This window comes from Squalius cephalus (assembly GCF_949319135.1).
Source record: "Squalius cephalus genome assembly, chromosome: 19".
NCBI classification, from domain to species: domain Eukaryota; kingdom Metazoa; phylum Chordata; class Actinopteri; order Cypriniformes; family Leuciscidae; genus Squalius; species Squalius cephalus.
Genome location: NC_137140.1, coordinates 6,414,154 through 6,442,131, shown reverse-complemented (window position 1 = coordinate 6,442,131; position 27,978 = coordinate 6,414,154). Strand labels below are relative to the sequence as shown.

The 27,978-nt window shown below is 36.6% G+C and overlaps 1 protein-coding gene across 3 annotated transcripts in view; it reads right to left on the bottom strand.

Annotated features, from left to right (window-relative positions):
- The window catches only part of prkg1 (protein kinase cGMP-dependent 1), a gene marked incomplete at its 3' end in the record, with an annotated part of 171,914 nt that overhangs the window by 125,391 nt on the left and 18,545 nt on the right, over nucleotides 1–27,978 (bottom strand). For all 3 annotated transcript variants that reach the window (XM_079851685.1, XM_079851684.1, XM_079851686.1), the window contains exon 2: nucleotides 24,369–24,535. In XM_079851685.1, coding sequence (XP_079707811.1) covers nucleotides 24,369–24,535 — 167 coding nt within the window. The remainder of the gene's footprint in view (nucleotides 1–24,368; nucleotides 24,536–27,978) is intronic.

The window sequence follows — 27,978 nt, the reverse complement described above, 5'->3', positions numbered from 1 at the left end:
AACTTGGTCCATAAATCAAACACGCTTGCGTGTAATAATATGAAACTCAGTACACATATAGATCTCATCGGGCCGAACAACTTTCGTGCTCTAAGTTTTACAAAAGCCCAACAGGAAGTCGGTTATTATACGTTGTTTGGAAAACGCATACAATGGAATGTGAAATACTCCTCCTAGGGATTTCATCCGATCGACACCAAACTCGGTGAGAATAAAGTCAAGACATTGAGGATGAATTCTTGCGAACAGATTTTTGATATCTCGAACGGTTTGGCCGTGGCGAGGAAACTAATTTATGGCGAATAATGGGACACAGGAAGTGTGTTATAACTTCTGCATACATTAACTGATCTTGATGAAACTTCAGCAGTGTATTCGTTGTAAGAGGCCGATCACATGGATGTGACTATTGTGAGTCAAAGTTATAGCGCCACCAACTGGCAGCAGGAAGTGTGTCACTTTCAAAATGCTTTGAAGTCACCCTCTTACTTTTACCCGATTTGCTTCAAACTTTATGTGTATAATGTAAACACACGGCAGATGTAGACCTGTGAAAGGATTATTGATATCTTAGATACTGTTGCCGTGGCAACGCATCAAATTTTAATGTTCTTTTCGGATGCGTTTGAGACTCTTAGCATGCTTGAAATTGGATGAAACTCGACAGACACATAACACTTATTAGCCAGTAGACATGTGAAAAGTTTCAGAAACGGGCGTGGCAGGGGGGCTCAACAGCGCCCTCTTGAACAGGGTCTGAAAACTTGGTCCATATATCAAACACGCTTGCATGAATTAATATGAAACTCGGTACACATATAGATTTCATCGGGCTGAACAACTTTCCCTCTGTCAAGTTTCACGCCAGCCCAACAGGAAGTCGGCTATTATGGGTTGTTTGGAAAACGCTTGCTGTGGAATGTGATGTACTCCTCCTAGAGAATTCATTCAATCACCTCCAAACTCAGTGAGCATGAAGTCAAGACATTGAGAATGCTAAATTGCGGACGGATTTTTGATATCTCGAACGGTTTGGCCGTGGCGAGGAAACAAATTTATGGCGAGAAAAGAGAGGAGACGAAGTGTTATAACTTCTGCATACATTAACTGATCTTTATGAAACTTTAGCAGTGTGTTCGTGGTAAGAGGCAGATCAGATGGATGTAACTATCGTGAGTCAAAGTTATAGCGCCACCAACTGGCAGCAGGAAGTGTGTCACTTTCAACATGCGTTTGACAAAAGTGGGTGGGTTAGTTTTACCAACAGTTACAAAAATCAGTATATATATTGGTCTCACCGAGCCGGACAACTTTCTAATTTACAGTTATTAGCTCAGAGCAAAAGGAAGTCAGATATTTTGGTTTGAATGTGGATTTTTTGGATATTTCAGACTCTGAGTTTTTAGCTACTCTTCCTAACTGGTTTATTTTATTCACACCAAACTTTTTCAAAATGATAAAGATACATTAAAGATGCTAAATTGTGAACGGATATTAAACATCTCAAACGGTTTTGCTATAGTGAGGGACTAAAGTAAAGTAACACTTAAAGCCTCATCTTCTAAAAATGTAATTAAACACCATTTATTTCTATATAAAAGTATAAAAATATCACAACTAAACCCATTTTATTCTTTTTTTTTTCAATTTAATAAATATTTATAAGTTTAAAAATAGTAATTGTACTATTTAGTCCCATAAAAGTCAAGTCATACATAGGGCTATACTGCCCTCTTATGTTCAAAATCAGGTAGGCCTATTGTATCTACTTAAAAATATACTAGGTATGTGACGGTGAGAATATTTTACCACCGGTTAATCGACGTGTGACACCGCTGGGGGCTTTTGAATCGCCAACTTAAAAACGAAAGTAAAATATGTTCGTCCACACTGACATTGATAGTGGTTGAGCGAGCGTTTCAAATTAATTCCTATGGAAGTAGGAATTAACTGAAAAACGTTCACTCTGTTCTGCTCGTTCCTCGCCGTGGATGCGCACCGTTATGAATGCCCGTGCAGCCATGAGCATTTTAGTTTCATTTTAAAATTAGCGCCTTTCGGGGGTTGATTGCTTGAAATTATTTTACAAAAGCACAATGTTGTGTTTTATTGCGACTGTACACAAATATAAGTTAACACTTTGCAGTTTGAATGTCGTCCTGTATAATGACGGAGTATGTTTTTATGTGTCCACTGTTCCATCGCGCCCACGCCACACACACACACGCACACACACACACACACACACACACACACGGTTTACTATCTTTGTGGGGACTCTCCATAGACTTAATGGTTTTTATACTTTACAAACTGTATATTTTATCTCCTCACACTAACCCTACCCCTAAACCTACCCATCACAGAAAACTTTCTGCATTTTTACATATCCCAAAAAACTCATTCTGTATGATTTATAAGCTTGTTTACCCATGGGGACCTCTATTTAGGTCCCCACTGTGACACGAGTCCCCATGAGTCTGTGTGAATTCAGGTTGAAGTCCCCACCGGGATAGAAAAACATGAACACACATATACACACACACACACACACATTCCAGCATTGCAATCTTGACATCGCAGCCTGATCATTATAGCCTTAATAAAATATAATAATAAAATAGTCAACCTAACATATAAAAATTACACTGCTCTAAATAGTCAGTAGAACAATTCGTACATTCACAGTAAGCACCGCTCCACTGTGATGTTTCCAAGCACATTTTTGCGCATGTGAAGAGGATGATTTTTTCCATCAATATTGGAACACGAGTGAAGAACAAAGCCTATAATAAAGAATAGTTTAGCATCCAAATACATGGCAAATGTTGAAACATTTTGATTCTAATGAGAGGGTTACGTGAACCCAACACTGCTTACTTTCATTTTTATTTTTACATTAAATTTAAAGGATTTGGTGTGGAATATTTTGAGTGTATCGTAAAATCAGAATAAGGTAAGTCAAGTAATATTTTCTGTCTTTTATATATTTATATATGTGTGTATATATATATATATATATATATATATACTGTATATATATATATATATATATATATATATATATATATATATATATATATAAATATAGCTGCGAGCAGCGATGAAGGGCCAAAGCCGGCGGTACCGCCACCCCGGTGCCTTTAGGTAAAGGCACCGGGGTTGCGGTGCCACCGGCTTGGGCCCGTAATCGCTGCTCGCAGCTATATTTTCTTTTTATTATTTTAATTTCTTCTATGTAAAGCACTTTGAATTGCCATTGTGTATGAAATGTGCTATATAAATAAACTTGCCTTGCCTTGCCTTGCCTTGCCTTTGATAGTGTATCATACGTTTTGGTAATAAAAATAAAAAGTTTCCTTATTAGCAGATCAATACATATCATGTAAGAAAGCAAGTCATACAGGTCTGGAATGATGATGCTGAGGAAATAAGCAAATAATGACAAAACAAGCATTTTTGAGAAGAAAAAAAAACAATCCTGTCTCGACAGACTGATAAAAAAAACTGGTGCACAACAACTACTGAAGGTTGCGTTGCAGCTGAACAATCTAATTTTAGCACTTTTGTGAGCAAAATGTATCAGTCTGTCAATGAACGGGTGGTCCAGGCTCAGATCTATTGACCCTTTAAGTCTTCACATTCTACACTGATTTGGGGGGAAACAGCATAATGACTATACAGTAAACGCAATACTAGGAGTGTGAATCCTTGGGTAGAAAGGGAATCGATTTGTTTCACGATTCATAGGTTTTCAGTTTGATTCAGGAATGATTTGTGCAAATTCAGAACGATTTGATTCACAAAGAGAATCAATTCTGATTCGATTTTGTACTTAAGTGCGTTCATAGAATTAGGTAAATGTGTCTAGAGAGTAAAGGAAGTGACGACGGCGTTAAAAGCTTTTGACGCAACCGACCAGAGTTCGAATCCACGTTTTCAAGAACTCATTCCTCTCCCTTTTCCCATCGTTTATTTAAAATAAGAAAATAAATGAAAAGTTGTAGGTTTAAGGGTAGGTAGGGGTGGGTTTTAGGAACAGTGACAATTCTCTGTGCATTTCATCAAATTTGCCTAACAATTCAAATAATAATACAAATTTTTAAATTATGACACAACTAGATAAAAAGCTTGTTGGCTTGATTCAGAGCGTCAATGGCTCTGGGAATAAAACTGTTCCTCATTTGTGAAGTACGAGCATAAAATGCCTTATACTGTAACACCTCCCAGACTGGAGTAGTTCAAACATGTAATGACATGGATGTGTAGAGTCCTTACAGATGCTGATATAATACAATCATATACAAATGTTGTTAATATTGCCTACTGTTTTAAAATAGGCTATACTACAATACACTGAGGTTCAAATAATATCTACCACTATTTGCGCTTGGTACAAAGAAAATATTGCTATTTGCACTTATGCAGACCATGCATCTCGCCGGGAAAGCGTGATAATTTTAGACATTCCGTGTGACCTGAGGCATCTCTGATGGTTTTGTGTAGGAGTCCCATTGCAACGCTCTCATGTTAAAGTGTCACTGTGTTGGAGAAATTCCAGGAAGAGTGGTGTTGATCGATGGAACGGCCACTCATACTTTCAGTCTGTACTCAAACCTGTTTGTTTCATCTCACCCTGAACACGCTCCCCTCTCAAGAGCATATCACATGAGAGAAGAACAAGAGGGCAGCATCTCTTTTCAGCACACTATTCTTTTTTTTTTATATACACCATATGTAGCCTTGCACATACATCTCATTTCATACAGTAGAACAAAAGAGGTATGAACATGTGAAAGAGTTAAGCATCCGAAAGCCATGTTGATAAAAAGATCTCCATTCTGACAAAGGTTTTTGTTAAGGTACTGACCATCATTAAAGGCTGTCAGTTTTTAAAAAGAAGACATTATATTCTCAGTTCATATTTGATTTGACACTCAGCTGATCTAAAACTGATAAAAGAAAAGGAGATGTGAAAAGTAATGAAGCTGTGAACTGAAATAAAATTCAAATACAGCCATTTGGATACAGATTTTATAGGAATGTTTTAATTTATAGTACCTATAAACTCAATTTATATGTTCAGACTGCAATTTATATTTGTCACAATTATATTCAGTTTTTTTTTTTTTTTTTTTTTTTTTTTTTTTCATGGACTTTTAGTTTGTAATTCTTTAGTTCCTGGTTTCCTTCTTATTTGTCTTATTTTCCCACCACACCTTTGTTACCATGGTCACTGTTATTAGTTCTTTTTGGTTTCATCTGTGTTTGATTAATTATCTTGTTTATGTGCGTTTACTTGTTTCTCTACCCTGTTGGATTCTTACTTGTCTGGATTATTGTTATTAAACTTTGTATTAGACCTTATTTATCATCTTCGTGCCGCCTTCTGCAAAACACTGCAACAATATTTGAAAATTCAAATATTCAGACAAATATTCATCAAAAATTAATCTGACAACAAAATTACTTTAAAAAATAGTTAACATGGGTTTTGACATTTTCATCATTTTGCACATGATATGGATTATTTATTTAGTTATTAGTTATTTTTGAGATTCTCAGCTGACTTACACTACCATTCAAAATTTTAAAGGTCAAAAGTTTAATGTTTTTAAAAGAAGAAGTCTTATTGTTCACCAAAGTTGCATTTGTTTTATCAATATACACTCAAAAGTACAGTACTAATAAAACAAATTTAAAATGTTAATTATATTAAACTACAGTATATCTTTGTACACATTTGTATTTTTTCTGTAATGGCAAAGTTTCACATTTGAAACATAACATAACATCCTCCCTGAATCTGTGCTTTCTTTGACTGTATTCTACATACACTTCCTCATCACAGAAGTACCCCAGGGTTCTGTCCTCGGACCACAGGTTTTTGTATCCCCTATCTACTAGATCACATCTGCTAGATTCCTTAATTAAAACACATGCCTTTCCTATCAATGCTATACCCAATTCCAAATCTAATATCCTCTTCTCTATCTCATATCTCAGCCAGTTTTAAATTGGATTAGAAAGTGGATGTAAACTAAGGGTCAATTTTTGCAAGACTGAGCTCATCCTACAATATCTCGTTTGAATGTCACACAGGCATCAATACCCATTTTTTTTTCTTGATGACCAATTGACATTCAATGACCACAGTGCAGTCACTGCCTCTTTAAAGATTTCTCTTCCACTTGAAACCCATCAAAAAAAATGGTTCTTGCAATTGTTGTCATCAAGTAGGCTAAAGTAATGCAATATTATGGCAGAGAAAACATCAGTTTGAACATTGTCTAAAAAGCTTAAACCTAACACTCCTTGGCTTGGCTAATGACTATGACCTGAAGATCTATCCAATGTATTGGCTCATTTTCTCAGGCAGGGAACACACAAATGAGCCTGTCAGCAAGGGCTCCAGCTGGACTCAGTGGTTTGGTTCTGGTTCAGCGATGACCTGTAGCTGTGGTTGATGCCAGGTGTAGAGCTGACATCCACCAATGGGGTTTATGCACTTCCTGGATGCTCTCCAGCTGATCCCAGCCCTTCAGACAGCCGACAGCCCTAAATCACATGTGTCATCTGCAGACTGGCAAACATGGCAGTGAATTAAACCAGCTCAGCCTCTGGAAAAAAGCTGCCGCAGTGTCATGCTGCTTACGGTTAGCGCCATGGTCTCGTGGCTGTCCAATTACATTGGGTTTCAAATCTGGCAGGGCTGAGCAATTAATCAATTAAATAACTGAGATTACAGCTGCCACAATTAAATTTCACATTCCATTCTATTTGGTCCCATTGCGTCAAAAATGGGTTTCAATAGAGAAGTTGAGCATTGTAACCAATCACAGACATATCCATTGAGCACAATGCATTGGTGCCTCAAAGATGTTTAAATGTGTTTATAGACCTATCAGTAATAAACAGCAGGTCCATAAAATAAAAGTATTTTAAAGGTGCATTCAGTAGTTCTTTAGCAAGTGTTAGAATCATTGTTATTCGTGCACTTAAAGTACCGATATCTCAGTAATGTTAGACGCTGCACTGCAATCTATCAACAAAACACGTTATGTAAATTACCCTGAAACTAATGAGTTTTAGAGAACTGTCTACTCAAGAGCCCGACCGATCGGTCTGCCGATTTTATCGGCCAATATGAGCCTGTCGCAGATATATCGGTATCGGTGTATATGACGCAGATATGCATATATATATATATATATTCTGTTTATGTATACTGTGTATTCTATATGCAGTACCAGTCAAAAGGGGAAAGTGTCCAAACTTTTGACTGGTACTGTACTATAATATACACATAAATAATATTGCTACTGTATTATGATATACACATAAATAATATTGGCCGATATATCGATATCAGGCTTTTTTTACTCCCTAATATCGGTATCGGCCGGGCTCTAGTCTAGACAATAAATTATTGCCTTACATATACCAAAAAAAAGCAACTTTGGCATCACTACTCAATATTTTTTTTGTCATCAAATCTTTCCACCTTGTGTAATACCATACCAATGTTTATGCATGGTTTTTGTCTTTGTCAGTCTTTCTGTCTTCTGGCTTCAGACCTTTTCTGCTTCTTCGGACTTACAGATACTTGCATGATAATAACTGTTCCACTGCCTAATTTTTGATCTTCGCATCACCAAAAAAAAGCAATACTTTCAGAACTACTGAACCAAGCAAAGCGAATATACTGTGCTCTACTACAATGACTGACTCCTACACTCGATGCCATTACTTACAATGCCAAAGCAGAAAATTGCACTTACAAATCATAGTTGTGCCAGGTTTCCTTTCTCTAAGTTGAGTTCAGGCTAACATGTGAAGCACAAACTCAATTAGCAAACAAAGTAAACATAATCACAAAGAGGACAATTTGCTTTAAAGCTTTTTACTGCTCCATGTCAACATAACAAACATGATGAGGATAACAACGTTACAGAAAAGAGGTTTTCACATGGGCTTAAAAGCATATTCATAAATGTTTCAAAATTCAGCATTAAATACAATTATCTCTAGATGCAGGATGCTGTGTAATTGCGTGTGTGTGTGTGCGTGTTCGCCTACAGGAACTGAGAACGATTTTAGTTATAGGAGTGACTTTACGGGGGACTATATTAGCTCCTGCTTAAGGTCTAACCCAGCACAATAGGAACTACCAGTGACGTAAATGTACGTTGATACTGAACACATGCAAAACACAGGCATCCGCCATTTGTAAAAAGCAGTGTAAACACACAGTTTATAACCTATATAGGGGAACTATCTGGTGTGAAAGCTCCTACAGATAGTAATACCAGTCATTTTTTGTTTTTGCAGAAAGTTTTCTGTGATAGGGTTAGGGGATAGAATATACAGTCTGTACAGTATAAAAATCATTATGTTTATGGAAAGTCCCCATAAAACATGAAAACGTGTGTGTGCTGTGTTGGTGTGTATGTGTGAGACTAATTCCTTTTCAAAATATAGCTGAAATAGAAATTTTTGCAGTCAGATAAACAAAAAAAAGTAATGGTAAATTGGCGTACTTAATTTATCGTAAAATACTGCAAAAATAATGTTATTTGGAATAAAAAAAGCTTGAAGCTTGGAATACACATATACTGTATATGAAGGGTAAACTACATAGCCAACAAATTACTGCCCAGTAATGACTGAATACAAAACATGGATAGCCTCTTTTTTTAAGTTTTGTCTCATCCCTTTTATTCACAGGACTAATGATATCCTGTATCTGAAACTACAGTGAGATGCCCGCTGACTTCCTCCTTAACTGTGGGAGCTGAAGTACAGCCAAAAATGCAAATCCCAATGGGTCCATTTGCAAATGATCTGATCTGCGAAGAGAGAGGAGTCGACACTGGCGCGATGATGCTTGTTGTGCACAAGTAAACAAAACGTCTGGAAATAATTCAGCAGTCTACCCCTGATTTAGCATGACATTTCAAAGGAAGCCACTTATTTTTCATCCAGATGTTCAAGTGTCAAACACTCTAAATCACATTTTCTTCTCTAGGATGATGAGTGGTCATGTATAACTTTGATAAATACAATGCTGCTAACCCAATATGAACATAAACACATGGTGGCTACAGTGCAATAGACAAAAGGGTGTTAGAAGACCAGCGGTTCTCAAAGTGAACAATAGCCAGGGGGTCCGTGTAATAATTTGCAAGTCTACCATATTTTCCGTACTATAGACTAGGTCTCGTTTTTTATTTTTCTTGTTAATATTTGGACTAGTGCTGAATGAGTCACTTTCACTTTAAATAACATTTATATTAAAGCCTTAACAAATTTGTTTGCAATTAATTATTAAAAAAAAAATTACAGGTGACCATTTGCACAAATAAAACAAGCATATTGTGTTCATTACTCTCACCCACATTAACTTTGTTTTTGTTTTTCACTGTTAGAATTATGAGGGGGGTCCCTGGAAAATGTTCGGGTCCCTGGCCCTAAAAAGTTAGAGAAGCCTGGCTCTAGACTCCATTAAAACTCATTCGTTTATTTAACTTGTCAGCTAACTATGTGTGTAGAATTCAGTATTTTTCTGAATTTTCTCTTAAACTGTAATGAACATTTCCACCACCATCTCAAATCAGCTTGTATTTGGAGACGGAAAAGGCAGATTTAGAATAATTTATATTGTTTATATTGTATTGCTATGGTTAATTAACTACTGTATATCTGAATTATACAAAATTATATAAAAAAAAAAAAAAAAACTTTCATGCGTAATTTGACAATTTAATACTGATTAGATATTATATTAAATAAAAAATTTTGTTCATAAGTGATATAATAATTGATCTTATAAATTGTGGGTTATGGTGTAAATTATGTCATGACCGAGGAACATGTATCATTTGTTTGTTTGTTTGTTTATTACAATTGATGGTCAGGGCAACATTTACATTTATTCTTTTTGCAGACGCTGGAATCCATTTTTACAAATATACCATTAAAGTCAAATATTATGATTATTGTGAGTATAGCTACTTTAAATATATAGGTGAAATATACAGCCATCCCTCGTTTAACAGTACATCCCCTGAGCATCACCTTATGAAAAACATAAGCCAGTGTTATGGTTTAACATTAATATTCATGCAGTAAATTTTATAAATCCTTAGGACACTATGATGCAAATCATTGATTTTATGATGAACATTTGCTCTTTGCCCCTGTCTCATAAAGAAGAAAACTGCTGTGACTCCTGTATTGCAGGAGGTATTGAAACTTAGCTTTTCTGGCTGTTGAAGGATTTTTAAATGAATAATTTCACCAAAAATGAAATGTCCGCATTTACTCTCTCATGTCATTCTGATCCTGTGTTTTGTTTTTGTTTTGTTCTTTATCTTTGTTGAAACGCAAAACAACAGAAAGTCTCAGAAATCCAAAATAATAATGTTTATATTTTATAATCATGTAGTAATGCCAATTTTTGATAAGAGAATTTAATACTTTGTTTGTTTTTTTTCTTTTCAGTTGGAACTTGCAAACCAAAAGATAAGATTATTCATAAATGAATGAGTCTGAAATCAGAGCAAAAATAATAAATACAATATGTAATATTACAAATCTGATTGATGAGCTGCATTTGAAGCCATTATAATATAACAGTTCCATTACAACATAACGTCAAAAAAATTCCATGATGCCATGACCTATTCATTTAATAAGAGGATATTCTTATGTTCTGCACTTTGACTGAGAAAATGCAATAAATAAATCAGCAACACAAGGTCACATTATTCATTTATATAGCTTTATACTTTAGATGATAGCCTTGCTATTACTAAATATTAAATTAAATGAAATTAAAAGCCTAGCCTGTGATCATTATGACAATTTTATGAATAATACTACTACAATTAGCTGCATTTAAAAGGTTAATATAAAATGTGGCAGTAAAATCTTCTTCATCCAGCACTGAAAAATGTCTTCCTTCAAAAAACTAATTCACTGGTGCTTTAACAATACAGTCTCATAGTTGGACAAGGTCAGACATTTTCTGAATAAATTCTTGCATAAAAGTTTGTGTCACATAATATAGTTCATGGGGTAAATGAAGTTTAAGTAGTCTGGTTTCAATGTTTTAAAGAAACCTGAAATAAACTGGCATCAAGCATAGTGAAGAACATAATTCACAAAATATGGGAGATCTTTGTGAATACTAAAACAAGCGATATTTCTTCGGTTCCACTCTGCCTGCTCTCACTGACACCTCCAGAGTACACCCGTAGCAGAGCTTTAGGCTAGATTTACTCTTCATTTGATTGCAAAACGTTCATGCCTTTGGATTTAACCTTTACATTAGTGGTGCCTGCAGTTGGCAAAGTCTCTTTAATTGACACTTGATCCTCGAGGAGGAGGTCTCACACATTGGCCTGAACAATTATGAGTCAATCAGAGCATGAAAAGATGAGGTCGGATCTAGTACTGCAATAAAGTCCAGTCTGCAATATTCAACTCCCACACACCAACTTGCACCAAATGCCAAACACCGCCCACTTCGGTCTGAGATATTACAAAATGGTATTACATACTTAAAACACATCTACATCAAACCGCATCTATAGTTCCCATGAGAGTCTTCACCCCAGAAGTCTCTCAAAACTAATTAATCTGTTTTGGAAGTGTATACATTGTTTTGCTGTTCCCCCCCAAGGTTCTGTTTCCTGCACATCAACAACTTGTTACAGTCTGAATGATTAAATTATTCAATATTACAGTATGAAAGCAGCATACACTGATTGAGTCTCGTTCATGAAATTAACAGAATCATTTCTATGAGATCGTTTTTAGGAACTTACTTAAGATGTGCATTGTTTTTCAAGTAAACAATGTACATTTCAAATAATTTAATAACTTACTGATAAAAGTATTCAATAAAATTAAAGTGGTATACACATTTACGTAATGCAGGTTCACAACAGAGATTGGGTGGTGAATTTGCACAAGAAAAACTGGTAACACTTTACATTAAGGTTCCATTTGTTAACACTAGTTGTTACATTAGTTAACAAACAAAAATAATTCCAAAGCATTTATTAATCTTAGTTGGTTAATTTCCACATTTACTAATACATTATTAAAATCAAATGTTGTATCTGGTACTATTATTTATCGGACCTGAGCTAACGTGAACTAAAAATGAACATTTTTATTTCTATTAACTAATGTTAACAATGTATAAATACTGTAAGAAAGATATTGATCATTGTTCAGTTAATGCATTAACTAATTTCATTATTGATGTACTTTACACAGTTATTGAACCATTCATTTATTAATTATATTCTCAACTGTTTACTATAGTCTTTTAGAGCTGCTTTACAGCAGAATTGAATTATGTTTCCATCATTGATGTTACGCTTATGTTCAGAACGCCTGTCTGCCTTTTTGTTTAAATAAACCTTGTTTACATGTATATCCTGTCTTCAGTCCATCTTCATCTTGTGACAACTGAATCATTTTCCTGTTTATCTCTGTAAAGCTGCTTTGAAACAATGTGTATTTTGACTTCACTAACTAATGGAGTAACCGCAAAACATTGAATGCGGTTGGACTTATCAGGCAATAGAGTGGCATAAAAGAAAAAGTAGTCTTTCTTCAATGAAGGCTCAAGGGGTCTAAAGAAACAGCAAATCTGAACATCCTGCCATCATTTACTCATCCTTATGTCATTCCAAACCTAAATGTTCCACAGAAGAAAGAAATACAAACAAGTTTGGAACGACATGTGAGTGAATGATGACCCAATTTTCATTTTGTGATGAACTGTCCCTCTACCCTGATATCATCTCGCCTGGAATAAAGAATAATCACAGAGGAACATTCATCTGGGCTGGAAACTATATTCTCTCTCTTAACATGACAGTCAAAGGTCATATTGTCCAAAACGTACAAAATGTCTGGATTACTAAATGATTGACTTCATTTTCCTGATGCATTGTCCCAATTCCAAATAATTCTAGGGCCAGATTTACTAAACAGGGCAAATTGGCGTGAGGGCACAATCCCATAAAAGTGTCGATGGGAAGTGGAAAGTTCAAGTTCAAAATGGGCATTCTGACATAATTTTGTGTGCTGTCTGAGAGGTGGGCTTTCTGTGTGCGCACAGAAACAATCTATCACAACACGTGAGTACCAAATTAAGTTACTTTCACGGTGTCTTGCGCTTGAATGGCTTAAAATCCCTTGGATGTTTTAACTGATAAGACTTAAAAACACATGAAAATTATAAACTTTCTTAAGCAATACTCGCCCAATCGTTCAGATAGGTGATTATAGGTTTAGGGGGGGCTGAGACGACAGATAGGGGTGCTAAAGCCCCACTAAAAACGGTCTAGAACTGCCACTGAATGGAATTGACAGAACAGCAGATTATTTCCGTTTTTTCCGCTCCGTTTGGCCTAAAATACTGTGTTTGTGGTCATTCAGTTTGAAATGTTGACTACAAACATGGAGGTATTTCGCGGCGTTCTCTCCATATTTACAATTATTTGCACCCTTTAGCCACTGCCTTCACTGGAAACTGAAAATAACTTGCTCCCACTAAACTTTCACTCTTTGAATTCTTGGAACAATACAAGTCAACACAATTATGACTAAAAGTTTGCTAAGAAGTATTTCCTACTAAAGCAAGGCAGTATTTTACTCTGGTAAGCATATCCATAGCAGACTGGTGGGTGTGGCCATGGAAGGCAACATGCCTAATGCATTATGGATGTTGAAGTTCTTACCTATTTGGCAAAAGGGAAGACAACAGCCATTTTTGGCTTAAGTACCCCTTTAACTTGTTGGTTTTTGGGTGCTTTTATACGAGTAACAGACTGAAATTTAAGTCAGTTATCATAATTTTTTACTAAAAACCTTCTTTACCATTCCATGGAGAAAAGAACAGTAGTAGTTGTTTAGAAAAACATGTGTGTGAATAATGACAGAATTTCCATTTTGGAGATGAACTACCACGTCATGCAACAATTTACATGAAAATGTATGTGCAAACCAATCAGAGAAAAAAATGAATGAGCCTCTTTATGTGTTTTCACAGTAACCTGGAATTGGATCTGTCACTTAAACAGTGAGATTCCCAGACAGCTAACATGTTTTCTCACCATATTCACACATATTGTGCTCCACAGTTATACCCCATGCTGGGTTTGTGGGGCACAGTATATTAATGCGGATGTAAATAAACTACCCCGGGTGAGCCTTCATGTGGTTGCTATGCAACCATCGGCATGCAGGGACAGTTTGTGGCAGTTTGGCCGAAGATTGGTGAAACTGTTACTTGCTGTTTTCTAGAGCAGAGATCCGCTGCATCTGCGTCTTTCTAAAAGTAAACGTGGCAAGTCATGCTCTCAGTGTTCACATCTCACATGGCTAAGTATAGCTCAGTTTCATCATCGCTTCTGTCAAGGGGGCTTTTCCTGTTTGGATCACACTTACTTGCGTGCTGGAAATGTAGTGGGTCTCTTGCCAACTCCTCACCCTACGTAAGCAGGAAATTTTGTCATTATTTTACGTCACGTATGGTCATCCTGAAACATGTTTTATAATCCAGCACTACTCATCATTGGTATGACTTGGCAGAACATCAATGAATTCTAATAAAGCTTTAGTGTGACGCATGAAACCACAGATGACGGCCCTGAGAGAAGCCTGATAGCTAAACACTGGTATTCTTCTAAAACAACATTGAGGTGATTTTATTGACAGTTTACTTAAATTGTAACTGATTCTCCAACTGTTAAACACTTTGACTGTCTGGGAATAGCTGCAACAATCTGTTTGAATGAATTTTTCTGTCTGGATGCAAATCAAACTCCATATGAAAAGATGCGCCAAGAAAAAGGCTAGACTTCCTGGTATTAAGGTGTGCTTCGGTCGATCGGATCACAAGTGGACGACACAAAATACAGTTCTAAATGGGGTCTAAAAAGTTTTGAGCTTTTGACCACTTCCAGAGGTAGTCGAAAACGCATTCGACAAGATTGCTTTCGTAGTGTAGATGTAGTCATTAGTGTAGTGTAGCTCATGTGATCGAATGTGTTCGAACAGCCACAAAAGACCGCCTACTCTCCTTCCTACTGGCCTAATGTGTTAAGACAATGGGAAGTGTGCTAGCCAGATGAGATTTTAACTTTATCAGCTGGAGACCCAAGTTGTAAACAGGGCCTGAATGCCAACAAACCCATAGTGTTTCTGCCAAACTTGGGGGTTATTATTAGCCTATTATTATTATTAAATTATATAACAAACATATTCTAAATATATGTTCCTGTCTGGATGCATTTCAAACACCATATTAATATGGGTTTTTCAAGAAGCACCAGGAAAAAAGGCAAGACCTTAGGGAAAAGCTTTGATAAATCTATGTCACCAAAACCCATAGTGTTTCTGTCAAACTTGGACGTTCATGGTTATTAATAGGATCTGCTTGCAAAAAGGTTACATGTTTAACCCCAGTAGAAGTGACCCACAGGCTGGAGATTTGTTGAGATCATAACCTTTCCTACCACCTCTGAGCACAAATCACTTAACCCCAGCAATCTGCTTGATTGGTTCTTCCGTTTCTATGTGTATTGTCAAAAAGGGTCTGCTTAAAGGATTAACTTTTAAAGCTAAAGCTAACATGCTTAAACGCAGACCACGATACATGCATATCATCAATACACATGTACAACAGAAAGTACACTGTCTACCAGTACTGGACTAACAGATGGCAGTTTGCTGTCTCCACTTCTCTTCTCTAAACAAATTACCGCACATCGAAGGAATCCTCTGTTAAGATCCTCAAATTTGCAGATAACACGACGCTGATTGGCCTAATATGCGACAACACCGGATCTGCTTATAGGAAGGAAGTGAATCACCAGGGGTCCTAGTGCAGTCAGAATTTATAGCTGAATGATCTGAAGACAGTAGAATTTTGGCTCATCACAACACCAAAGATCCAGTCAAAACACCATATATATATATATATATATATATATATATATATATATATATATATATATATATATATATACAGTATATATATATATATATATAAAATATATATATTAAATTAAAATTTTAAATGAACCATTTTCTGATTCTAAAGGTTCTCCAAAGCAGAAGTAGTCATAGTTGGGAAAAGTTATATATGGTGAACTGAAACTACAACAAATATAATTTTTTTGCATGCCCATTTGCTCCAATAGCAAAATAAATCAAATCCACAATAGCATTTCTATGAGTTTACAACATAAATATTGAGAGAATGCATTGCGTTGGTTAGAAGAGAGAAAGATTAATTCAAAGTAGCATGCGCACACCTATAATCACTCAGACAGGTGCTCGATCAAAAAGAAACGAACAAAAAATAAGCTATTCATGCTACCAGAGACATAGATTAACTTGCAATACTTCACCAACAAGGTCTTGTATGCCTGACAAAGACCTTGGTGTTAAAACGTTGCAAGTTAGCAGTGTGCCGTTTTATTTTTGTATTTTAGCTAAATTTGCTGTCACTCTCTCAGCCGCTGTGTTAACTAGTTTTGTGTAATTTTATGCTAATGTAATATAACACAAAGTAGTGATTTATAAAAATTGCTAGATTTATTATGTTAACAACTGTGGAAATGTGTCATCACAATCTTGTAGTAAAATTATAATAGTCAGGCAACCCACCAATTAGTCAATATGAACATCCCTATTAAAGAGGAAGTAAGTCCTGAGAAAGTTCAAGAACTTCAACCTGCCACTGGAAGTGATGGCCCAGTTCTACAGTGGCATCACTGAAACTATCCTCAAATCACCCATATCCATCTGATATGGATCTGCCATGGCGCTGGATCCAAGCAGGCTGAAATTCATCAGCTGCAATCTGCCCTCCCTCCTGGACCTTTATGAGTCAACGTCTGGGAAGGGGGCAGTCAAAGAGCCCTCATACCCTGCTCACCACATCTTTCAGATGATTCCGTGCAGGAAGCACCACATAACTTTAAAAACAAATGTCCAGACACAAAAACAGCTTGTATTGCTTCACCACAGAAACAGAACACTACAACACAAAGAGATAACAGACTTCAAGCACATACTATACTACTACACTTCCTAGAATATATCAAAGATTAGCTGAATACCTCAATACCTCAATACCAATTTAAACCCCAAACGAATGAGTAAAGAACAGATTAGATAAAAAGGCTTTAAAATCAGTTTATATGTATTTTATTTCAACATAATAATTTAAATCAATCATTTCAATCTGTCAGAGGATACTTGGACAATATAGCTAAATTTCTGATTGTGCTTAGATGTATCTGACATGTGAAGCTGAGCACAAGGAATCTCTAACGGTTTTTCATTAACAGCTGTCAGATTAATATGTTCCTAACCTTGAATTCTTTCATTTGCTTCCCAGAAAACCCGGTGACCTGTTGCTTCAAACACGTAATTGCTTAAAATTCTGTGAACCAAAGGCGTCTGTTTGAAATTAATTCAGCATATTAATAAAAAATGAAGAGATGGTAGAGATTAAGGCGTGTGTAAATTGAATATCCATTATATTTTCTAGCCATTTAGTAGTAGTTTTGTTGAGCTATTGAAGATTACTGTATTGGCCAGTTAAGATGAACTGTGTTTCTCTCTGCCATTCTGATTGTTTTTAAACAGGTTTCACGAACATTCTCTCCACCTACCATTGGACAGAGAGTCCCGCCCAAACTCACGTCATTGGTTAAGCCACTGGTGCCGGGCTGGTCAGTATGCGAAAAACAAACAGAGCAATGTTTTGAAAGGTGAACTACAAACTATGCCCCTGCAAGTTATGCCTATATTACTACAAGTAGTAGTGCAAAGAAACAATCGTGGATTTTATTGACAGAAACAATGTTTTCAAGTAGGCCTACATTTCATGTTTTATGTATGAAATATTTGTAAGGCTAAATTACATTGCTTTCTAATCTTATGAAGTATGAAATAACAGCTGCTGGTGAAACAAAATAAATTATACAATCAAATATAAACCAATCTAATTATAGCTAAAAACCTACCCCCAAGCCTAAAACTTACGTAAACCTACCCCTTAAAAAAATTAAGATTCACTTATAAGTTTCATAATTAAAATACTTTAAAAACTGAGGAAAAACAAACAGGATGTGTTACTCCATCTGGTGATCTATTTAATACAAGCTGTGTACCTTATCACTAGGTGGCGATAGTGAAGATTAAAGGTGCTGTATGTACGTTTTTGACTGTACTAAAGCATAAAAATACCATAATATGTTTGCAGATATTTAGGAAACCTGCTGAGTTCGCATACTTGTTTCTCTGAAAAACAATACTACAGCCAGTTATTTTACTTTTAAATGTGCATTCCGTGTTGGAATGTCTGTTTTTGTTTTGGTCTGTGCTATACCGCACTTTGCCAATTTACCCAATAGTATTTCGCCACCACAGGTTGCCAGTTGGCGGAAAACACAGCATATTTCAGCCATGGAAGCCAACAAACAAACTCGGTCAGAGATCGCAGACTCTACCCGACCTAAAAAGCCTCCGCACCCATCAAAAAATCTCTATGAACGGGAGCATATTAAAACGCGATATCAACTCATCACAAATCAACTCATCAACTTACAGTGTAAGTAAGTCTCCTCGCATTGTCAATTGCACTCGTTCCTGTTGCGTGTCCTCAATCTGGCAACCTGCGTGAGTGTCGAGTCTGAGCAGGAGGGGGCAGGGGAACAACTCTCTCCAATATTTAGAATTTAGACTACAGTACCCATTTCAACTGCTAGCTGTCAATCTCACATACTGCACCTTAAAAACAAGGAAGTGAAGTAGAAGAAGAATAGTACTAGTGACAACCAAGGTTATTATAGTTTTGCTTTTTTAAATTAGTTTTTATTTTAATATCGTTTTCAATTTTGCTTTAAATTTAAGTTTAGTTTTAGTTAGTTTCATTAATGGTTTTGTTAGTTTTAGTTTAGTTTTTATTTTGCAAACACATTTCTATTTAGTTTTTATTTTATTTAGTTTCAGTTTTAGTTTTAGTAATTATAGTTTAGCAGAGCAAACAGAACACTTCCAGGGTAGACCAAAGCGAGACGCATAATTTCAGCAAAGTTTAATGTTTGCCGAGATTACAGTTAACTCTTGTGCCAACATCTTAATAATAAAAATAAAAATAATGGTTTGAGATTGAACAAAGCACCAAATAAATGGAACTTAAAAGTATACAAGAAAAAAAGAACAATGAAAAATTCAGACAAACTAATTCATATTAAAGATGAAATCTTGTTAAACATAGTTTACTTTTTCCAGCTGTACAATGTAGCAGAGTGACACTGGTACATACAACAACAACAAAAAACATCTAAATTAATCTGACAACCTGCTGTGAAGCCAGTGTGATTAAATAATGAAGTATCTATGCAGTGTGTGAGTGTGTGTGAGTGTGTGTGAGTGTGTGTACATGTTTTTCTATCCCGGTGGGGACTTAAACCTGAATGCACACACTCACGGGGACTCGTGTCACTGTGGGGACCTAAACTGAGGTACGTAGCTTATAAATCAAATGAGTTTTTTTGAAAATGTAAAAATGCAGAATGTTGTGTGTGATGGGTAGGTTTAGGGGTCGGGTTAGTGTGTGTGTGTGTGTGTGATGGGTAGGTTTAGGGGTCGGGTTAGCGTGTGTGTGATGGGTAGGTTTAGGGGTCGGGTTAGCGTGTGTGTGTGTGTGTGTGTGTGTGTGTGTGTGTGTGTGTGTGTGTGTGTGTGTGTGTGTGTGTGTGTGTGTGTGTGTGTGTGTGTGTGTGTGTGTTGTGTATGCGCGCTTGTGTGTAGTGTCCCGGGACATGTCTCCACATGGATAATAATATTATTAGCAGAAAATCTTTTTTTGTAAAAACAAAGATACCAACAGCACCTTGCAGCCTGTCAACCTTTCATGAAAGCATGACATTCTAAAAACGCTGCGCTCAAGTTAAAAGAAGTTCAACTTACGTCTCATTACCTTGAGTTATTATTTCCCATTCCACTGCCACAGACGCATCCTTTATGACCAGCCGCTTAGGAGTAGCGATGTGTTCGCTGGTCCTTCATTGAGCAGGACAGCGGTTAATCGCCTCAGCAACTTCACGCGTGTGAAGCGCAATATACAGGCATTTCCCTAAACAGCCACAGGTCAGACTTTCCACCAAAGTAAAGAGCTTATTAAATACGAAAACGATTATTTATTTTTGCTAATTATTATTTTATTTCAGTTAGTTTTTCAGTAACTGTTGTTAGTTTCGTTTAGTTTTAGTTTTTCATTTATTATGAATTTAAAATTTTATTTCAGTTTATGAAAATGTTTTTTGACCAATAGTTTTAGTCTTAGTTTCAGTTTTCGTTTACGAAAATAACCTTGGTGACCACATAAGCGATTCCAGAGGGAGGGGCTCTAATGACATCCCCTAATTGGATGTTTCATTGTAGGAAGCGTAACTTGTAGTAAGGGTGTGGTTTGTAGGGGCGTGGTTTGTAGTACATTTTACTAACCTTTCAGTTCAGCTAAACACAACAGCAGAACGGATATCAGGGCAACAAAACAAGTGTTTTAAAGACACTTTATATTAAGGAATATTATCGATTTGACTGCACACTGACACTATCAGATGAGAGCAAAACTTGAACTGAATTGAGCTGGATGATGACACTATTGTCTTCTATGTGTTATATCAGAATCGGATTTGTTTCATGTGGCGAGCAGGACGAGGCTGAGGGCGGTGAGAGAACGGCGCGAGGCCGGTGGCGTGATTGCTAATGAGACGCACCGGTCTCGTATCTCTCACTGTCGTCGCTCCTCCTTTTATGCTTCCGCTCCTCCATGAGAGATACGAGACTGGTGCGTCTCACAGGTGTCGCTCATTAGCAATCACGCCACCGGCCTCGCGCCGTTCTTCCACGGCCCCCAGCCTCGTCCTGCTCGCCACATTTAATAATTAATGAATTTTGCAGCATCGACACTGTTATTGAGCGGAACTGAATCAACTGACTTCAGCTGAATGACGGCACAATTGCCTTCTGTAAAGCTGCATATAGCTGAATTGAACTGGTTTCATAATCGATGAACCCTACACAGATATTGAACTGAACTGAATCAACACGGAACTGACTTAAGCTGAAGAATGACACTATTTAGTTCAGCTTTACAGCAGAATACAATTTGTCTCATTTTTGATGAAGTTTGCATCATTTATTTTGTTCTTTGGTAACACTTTATTTAAGGTGACGTATTTGCACGTTACTACATGTACTTACTAGCCTGACATCATCATACTCAGAGTCTAGTCAGAATATGAGTCTGATACTGCTCCATTTGGCTGTGATTATGGGGCGTGTTTCAACTGAACCAGGAAAGAAAATGCCTCTGCACTCAATTGGATAGACCGACAACCAATCAGAGCAACGGAGTAAGTGACGTATGTTCTTCATTCATCTATCCGATCGACAAATGCCTTGATCGCGGTTCTCTGTTCCTCTTTTAAAATTAATGCGCTGTCAATATCTTCTATAACAGATGGCGGAATCTACACATCTCAATTCTCCAGCGGCAGTCATCTTTGTTGTAAACAAATTCAACCCAAGCGCTCTTTGGTGACGTGGATTATTACGTTACTGTTGATCATCTGTCCATCATCGTATAAAGCCCGCCCTGACAATCTGATTGGTCCGAACAGCTCTGGTTCGAGCATAGTTGCTCCACAACAGATCAAGTCCAGACCAAACTTCCCGACCTCAAATATTGTGGGCGGGGTTAATATATAGTAGGCTATGTACTTACTATAGTAATAACTGTAAATTATGCATAAATACAAGTAACTAACCCTAAACCAAACCCTAACCGTAACTATATAGTAAGTACATGTATTTAATTAATATTACTTGAGTACAATGTAACTACGTAACCTTCAAATAAAGTGTTTTATAGAAGTGTAATATTTAAAATAAAGGTCACGTGATTGATGCCAAAAACGCTTACTAAATACTTGAGGTGGGCCACAACCAGTCTTAGGGGTTTAGGAATCAAATGACTGGGCCAATACAAGGGCAAGGCAATACATTTGAGCAAATTAGTATCTCTGTCACCAGAGGCGACTAGCAAGACATATTGTACAGGGACAACAATACACCAGGATGAGGTGAGCCGCCTGCAGAGTGTACATTACTGGGAGCAGAATGAAAGGTTTAGAGGTAAAGAGCATACCTCCTTAGGCGACAGGCAGGGGTTAGTTTGGAGAGGAAAAAGTGGATCATGGGTGCAGCGCTATAAAAAAAATCACCACAGTAAGTGGCTCTACTTAACAGAATGGTACATCTGCCTCACTTGAATACCTATTCATAGCCCTTCACAGGATATTTCCACTCTATTTTTGTAAATGCCAAAATTCTACAGCGCTTGATGATGAATTTGAAATGTGACTGAAACATTTTGGAAGCAATCTTTTTCTTGCAACACATCCAATGACCCTTGAAACTGTTAAAGCAAACTCAGTTTGATTTGTTTTATGTCCATGCTATCAGTGGCCAAACAGACACTATGAAATCAGCTCAAGAGACATCTTCAAGGCTAGAAACCATCTTAATAATGGTTAATATTTTCAAAGTGCAACTTGGAGACCAATTCGGCACCATACAGTCTTTTTTTTACAAGGTGTACTTCACAATCAACGTCAGACTATTTTCCACACAGGCCATAAGTGAACTTTTAAATGCTTCAAGAGACCGCTGCAGCACAGAGGGTGGCCATGCATTCAGAAAACCCCTGTGGCGTCTGAAACCAACCATGTGAACGACTGAACCCATCTAATAGGACTTTTGTTTGTGGTCAAGAAAACAAAGGAGTTTTTTTTCACAAACGGCATAAGCACCAGCGACAGACCACTCAGAAATATAATATAACAGAGGAAAGAAATCTACGTGATGTCTGTGAAAAGCTAAATTGGAAGTGCATTAAATCAGGCTACGGTTATTACTCTACAGGTTCAGTTCTAAACCAACGTTCAAACAGCATCAGCCCTATTTCAGAGAGCTAAACATGGTTCTGTTCACATATTGTTTGGCTGTAAATTACAGAAACAACCAAAATAACTGAACTGACTCTTACATTTTCAGGTCTCGTCTGGTGTGTGAACCCGTTTCCTCTACTGTGGCTACAAAAAAAATAATAATTTGTGAGCTACTACATTGAGTATTTCCTTTTATAACAGTCATTAATTAAAAAAAAAAAAAAATGGAGTGGGCCTTTGAGAGCTATTACAAACTGTATCCTCATAAAATCTAATTTACAAGTGGTAATTAATCCACACAGAGCAAAAACCAAACACTAAACTGTAGCTATAAACTGCTTAATCGTCTAGAAATGTTAGGATTAAAACGTATTTTCCTCCAGAACTCCATGTGCTAACACATGTGAAATATTTCTCACATTATTCAACCAAAAAAGAAAGATATGAGGAACAAATTCAGTCTCTTGAATTTTTAATGACATGTTTCATCAACAGAGACTGACAGTAACACTTTTTAATAAGGTCTCATTTGTTAATATTTACTACGTTAGTTAACATGAACTAACAATGAAAAATCCTTATACAGCATTTATTAACCTTAGTTTTCAACATTTCAACATTTACGGCCATGGTCAAAAGTATTGGCAGTGATATACATAAATTAAAAAAATAATCTACAAATACTGGAGCAGCAAACTTTGCGAAACAAAATTTATGTTACTGCCAATACTTTTGGCCATGGCAGTACTAATACATATCAAATACGTAATCAATCTGTTAACATTAGTTAACACTGTGAATTTGCATGATCACATTTTTAACAACTGTACCTAAAATTAACTACAACATTAACAAAGATTAATAAATGCTGTAAAAACATATTTCTCATTGTTAGTTCATGTTAGCTAATTAATTAACTAATATCAACAAAACTTGTTTTAAATTGTTCTCGGCTGTCTCATCTCATGGGGTGAAATGAGGTAAACTGGGCCACGTTTTGACAGTCATCGCAAAGTCAAAAAGTGGTTCCACTTTACATTCCATTTTAAATTATGCTAAACGTGTATTTTGTTTAATCATTTTAAAAAAGCATGTCTTTTTCAAATTATTTATGGACGGTAAATGTTCAGGATTCAAAATAAAGCAATGCAACACTGTGTATTACATGGTCAAAAAGTTGTGGCAAAGAACACATGGTAAAATCAGAGTAATACTCAGCCCGGTCTGTAAATCATCTGGTACAGTAGTAAAACGCAGTAAAGTAAACATATAAGGATAAAGCAAAGATACTTGGACATGACCTACCTTCCATGACATAGACCAGGGAGCCCACATCGCCTTCTTTGATGATACAACTTTCTTTATCATACTCCACAGGGTACATGCAGTCCACAATCTCCTGAATCTGAGACAGCTCCAGGTTCTTCATGAAGTCATTTTCAAGAATGGCCTCTTTGATTAGTTCTTTAGACCTGTGGATAACAAGGATGAAATAGCTTACTTTATAAAATCAAAAACAGATCAAGTAAAACAATTATTTACATTTTTTTAACTGGAAACAGTCACAAATCTCACACTATCACACCAGTGTTTAGCTCACTGATTCTTGAGATATGAGACAGTGAAGTCCCACAATCTTAATGCAATGATTAATAGAATAATAACTTGTTATTTATTTCTCTTTTTTTAAATTATCACTAACTCAGCTAAATATCCAAAGATAACCAAGTCTACTCAATCAAAATGTAGGTTGATTCCACCAAAAACTGTAAAAAAAAAAAAAAAAAAAAAAAACACCTCTTTTATAAAGTTTCCTAGATGTATCCTTACTTTTTGTTCATACTCAGCTAACAACAAGTAAGAATGTTTTGCTACCATTCCCATTAAGTTATGAAAATGTTATTTCTGAATGTTCTCTGAAAGTTGGTTATGAGAACATTCCATTTTATAATTTTGCAAACATTTGCAAACATTATGGGGAATGATACTTTTGAATTTTCTCTGGACAAGTAGTAACACTAAAACAACCATTAAAATGAACATCCAACAGAAACTTTTCAAAAAAAAAAAAAAAAAAAATTCCATGAACAACGTATACATTTTGTTTATGTGCTAACATTATTAAAGACTAGGGCTGTGTTTCTCAAAAGCATCGCGAGCAAAGTTGATCGCATAGAGACCATTGGTGGCAATGGTTCTACGATCTACTTACGATGCTTTTGGGAAATGCACCCAGATAACTTTAAAAGAACATTTATTTAATGTTGCTGGAAGAATGTTTGTTCATAACTTTGACAGAACCTTGCAGAATGGTAGTCAAAGTTCTGAGGACTGTTATGGTTTGAAGGGAAGTGGAGAGTTAAGGATCTATTCGTTGCAAGATAATCCAAATGAGAAACCATATTTCCAAACAGGAAGACGACTATACTCCAACGGGGAAACGTAACAGCAACAACCGACAAACAAAAAACAAAACAGTGGTATATACATACAGTCTAACAAGGGTTAACAAGGCACAAGTGTGGTTAATCAGTTGTCATGATAATCAATAAGGGTAACTATGGTAACAATAGCCGCTTTCCGACCAAGTAGTTACAGGAACTTAGTTCTAGGAACTGTCCACTTCTAAACAGTTCTAAGAACTACTCTCCCCCAAACTCGGTTTTGCTGTTTGCGTTCGCACTGGCCAAGTGGCCATAGGAACTGGTAGGAGGGGTAAGGGAGTGACGCAAGCACGGTGACTTTTATTTTGACGGCGTGACGGACCTTTATTTTGGCGGCGCTGAGAACGCCAGAGCAAACAATGCTCGCGCATTCTCTGTGTTTATTAGTTAGCGATCTGTCTAACAGTACTGTTTAATATGTTATTACTGTCTACTTTCTATAACAGTTCTATGAAAAAAAGGTTATTAGCCTATGCCGTGTGGTTGATGTCCAGTGTTGCTAGCTGGGCAGATAAACATAATCATGTTTGGCTTGATCCCCTCAAAGTTGCGTTGGATTTTCTCTTCAGCATAAAGGTTTAGAGACCCATCTATCACTGTTTTCCATGTTTGTATAGTTAGTTTCTGGAGTAAATATATAGGCTATAATCTGTGTGTTTACATTATAGCTGTTTTAAAAATGGCGGACTGTGCTGGTGTTTTGCGTGCGTTCGGTCATCAGCGTGCAGTAACGTCACGGGTAGTTCCTATAGTGCTGGTTTAGACCCTGCTCTGAAGTAGGACCTAAATTAGTTCCTCCAAATGGAGTTCCTAGAACTAAAATCGTTCCTAGTTCCTGCGGTGCGAACACGCCGACATCCGGGTACTTTAGCCAATAGTTCTAGGAACTGTGAAAAGGTTCCTCCGGTCGGAAAGCGGCTAATGTTAAACAGGAACAAACCACAGGAAGAGAACACAAAGGAGACAATGGAAACATAAACAACACTTCAACATAAGAGTCCATATAACAAAGCCAAGAAACACAAAACCAAGTAACATGTAACAAGAATGTTCCCTGTTAGCTGGGTACTTATTAAAGCGTTTAAAAGCATTAAAACTAGGCAATTTCTAAGTCAATGTTCTTCCTGAATATCTTCTTTCTGTATTTATAAAATCAAAAAGAGATAAAGTCATTTTTGAAATTGCTTGAGCAAAATCAATCTGAAATATTGGGTTCCTCTAAGAGAACTGAGTCACATGCAAATCTATCATTTTTTCTTGAGATCCCAGACACCTCCATTCAACACCACACAGCATGTGAGATTATTCACAGAAAAGTGTAAACTTCTGAAATAATCAGAGAGAATCCCCTATAGCTGGGTTTTTGAATGCAATCAATACCTCATCATGTCAATGGATGAATTCCTTCGTAAGGAGTGCATCTTGGCTGTGTATGATGAGTCATTTTCATTGACAACACAGTTCATTTGACAATGCTTGTCAGATGGCCTTGGTTGTGCAACTGCATTCCGAGTTCTCTTTCACAAATCTATTTTTTTAATAATGGAATGGGTAAATGTGATTATTTAACTATTGCACAAGCAGGTCTGCTAGTGGAAATGTTGCCTTGCTTTTCTCCTTTGATTAGAAATGGCAGCGTGGTAGAGATGATGTCAAGAAATGGACCATATGTGCAAGAGTGCACAAGTACTGGAGTCCGAGGAGGACATGGAGCGGACAGATGACTGCTCAGATACACTGCGTTACTACCACTCACGTACTCCTGCTGGGTACTAATGTCCCATGGGCGGATGATAAGACCTCAATATCTGTGGATCTGCCTGGACTAATGACATTAACAATCAGCGCAGTTTCTGATTTGTCATCCATGTGGGCACCAGCGCTACAAACAATGGCGTTTTGTATATGAAACAGACCTCCCACCAAACATAAATCACTGATTCTTGAGATATGAGACTAAACATGTCCAGTGATTTTACCCACCATTAGTTAGGGAAACAACCACATTTCTCCAATGAAATTAATCAAAGATGATCGCTAGAATATTCAATTATTTTACTCTGTAAGCAATTTGTAGGGTTGATTCCACTGTCATAGGTTGATAGCAAACAGTCATCACTCAATAGCTGGATATCTAAGTGGTGTCTGGACAATAATAGATAATATAGATGTCATAGACAATTGGGCATGTTTTTGGTCCAGACCTGGCCTGTTGAAAGGTTAGGAAGCAGACACATCACAGACGTCCGATAAATTTCAACACATAGAGATTGTTTAACCTAGAAACCTTAATATTGAGACTGTGTCTGTTCCCCAAACTATTAAAAACCAAAAAAATCCCAAACCCATTTAAGGGTAACAATTTACTTGATGTTCAAAAAAAAAAAAAGATATAATAAACAAATGATTAAGCTCGGCTTGCTAAATATTAGATCCCTTTCTACAAAAGCACTTTTTGTAAGTGATATGAT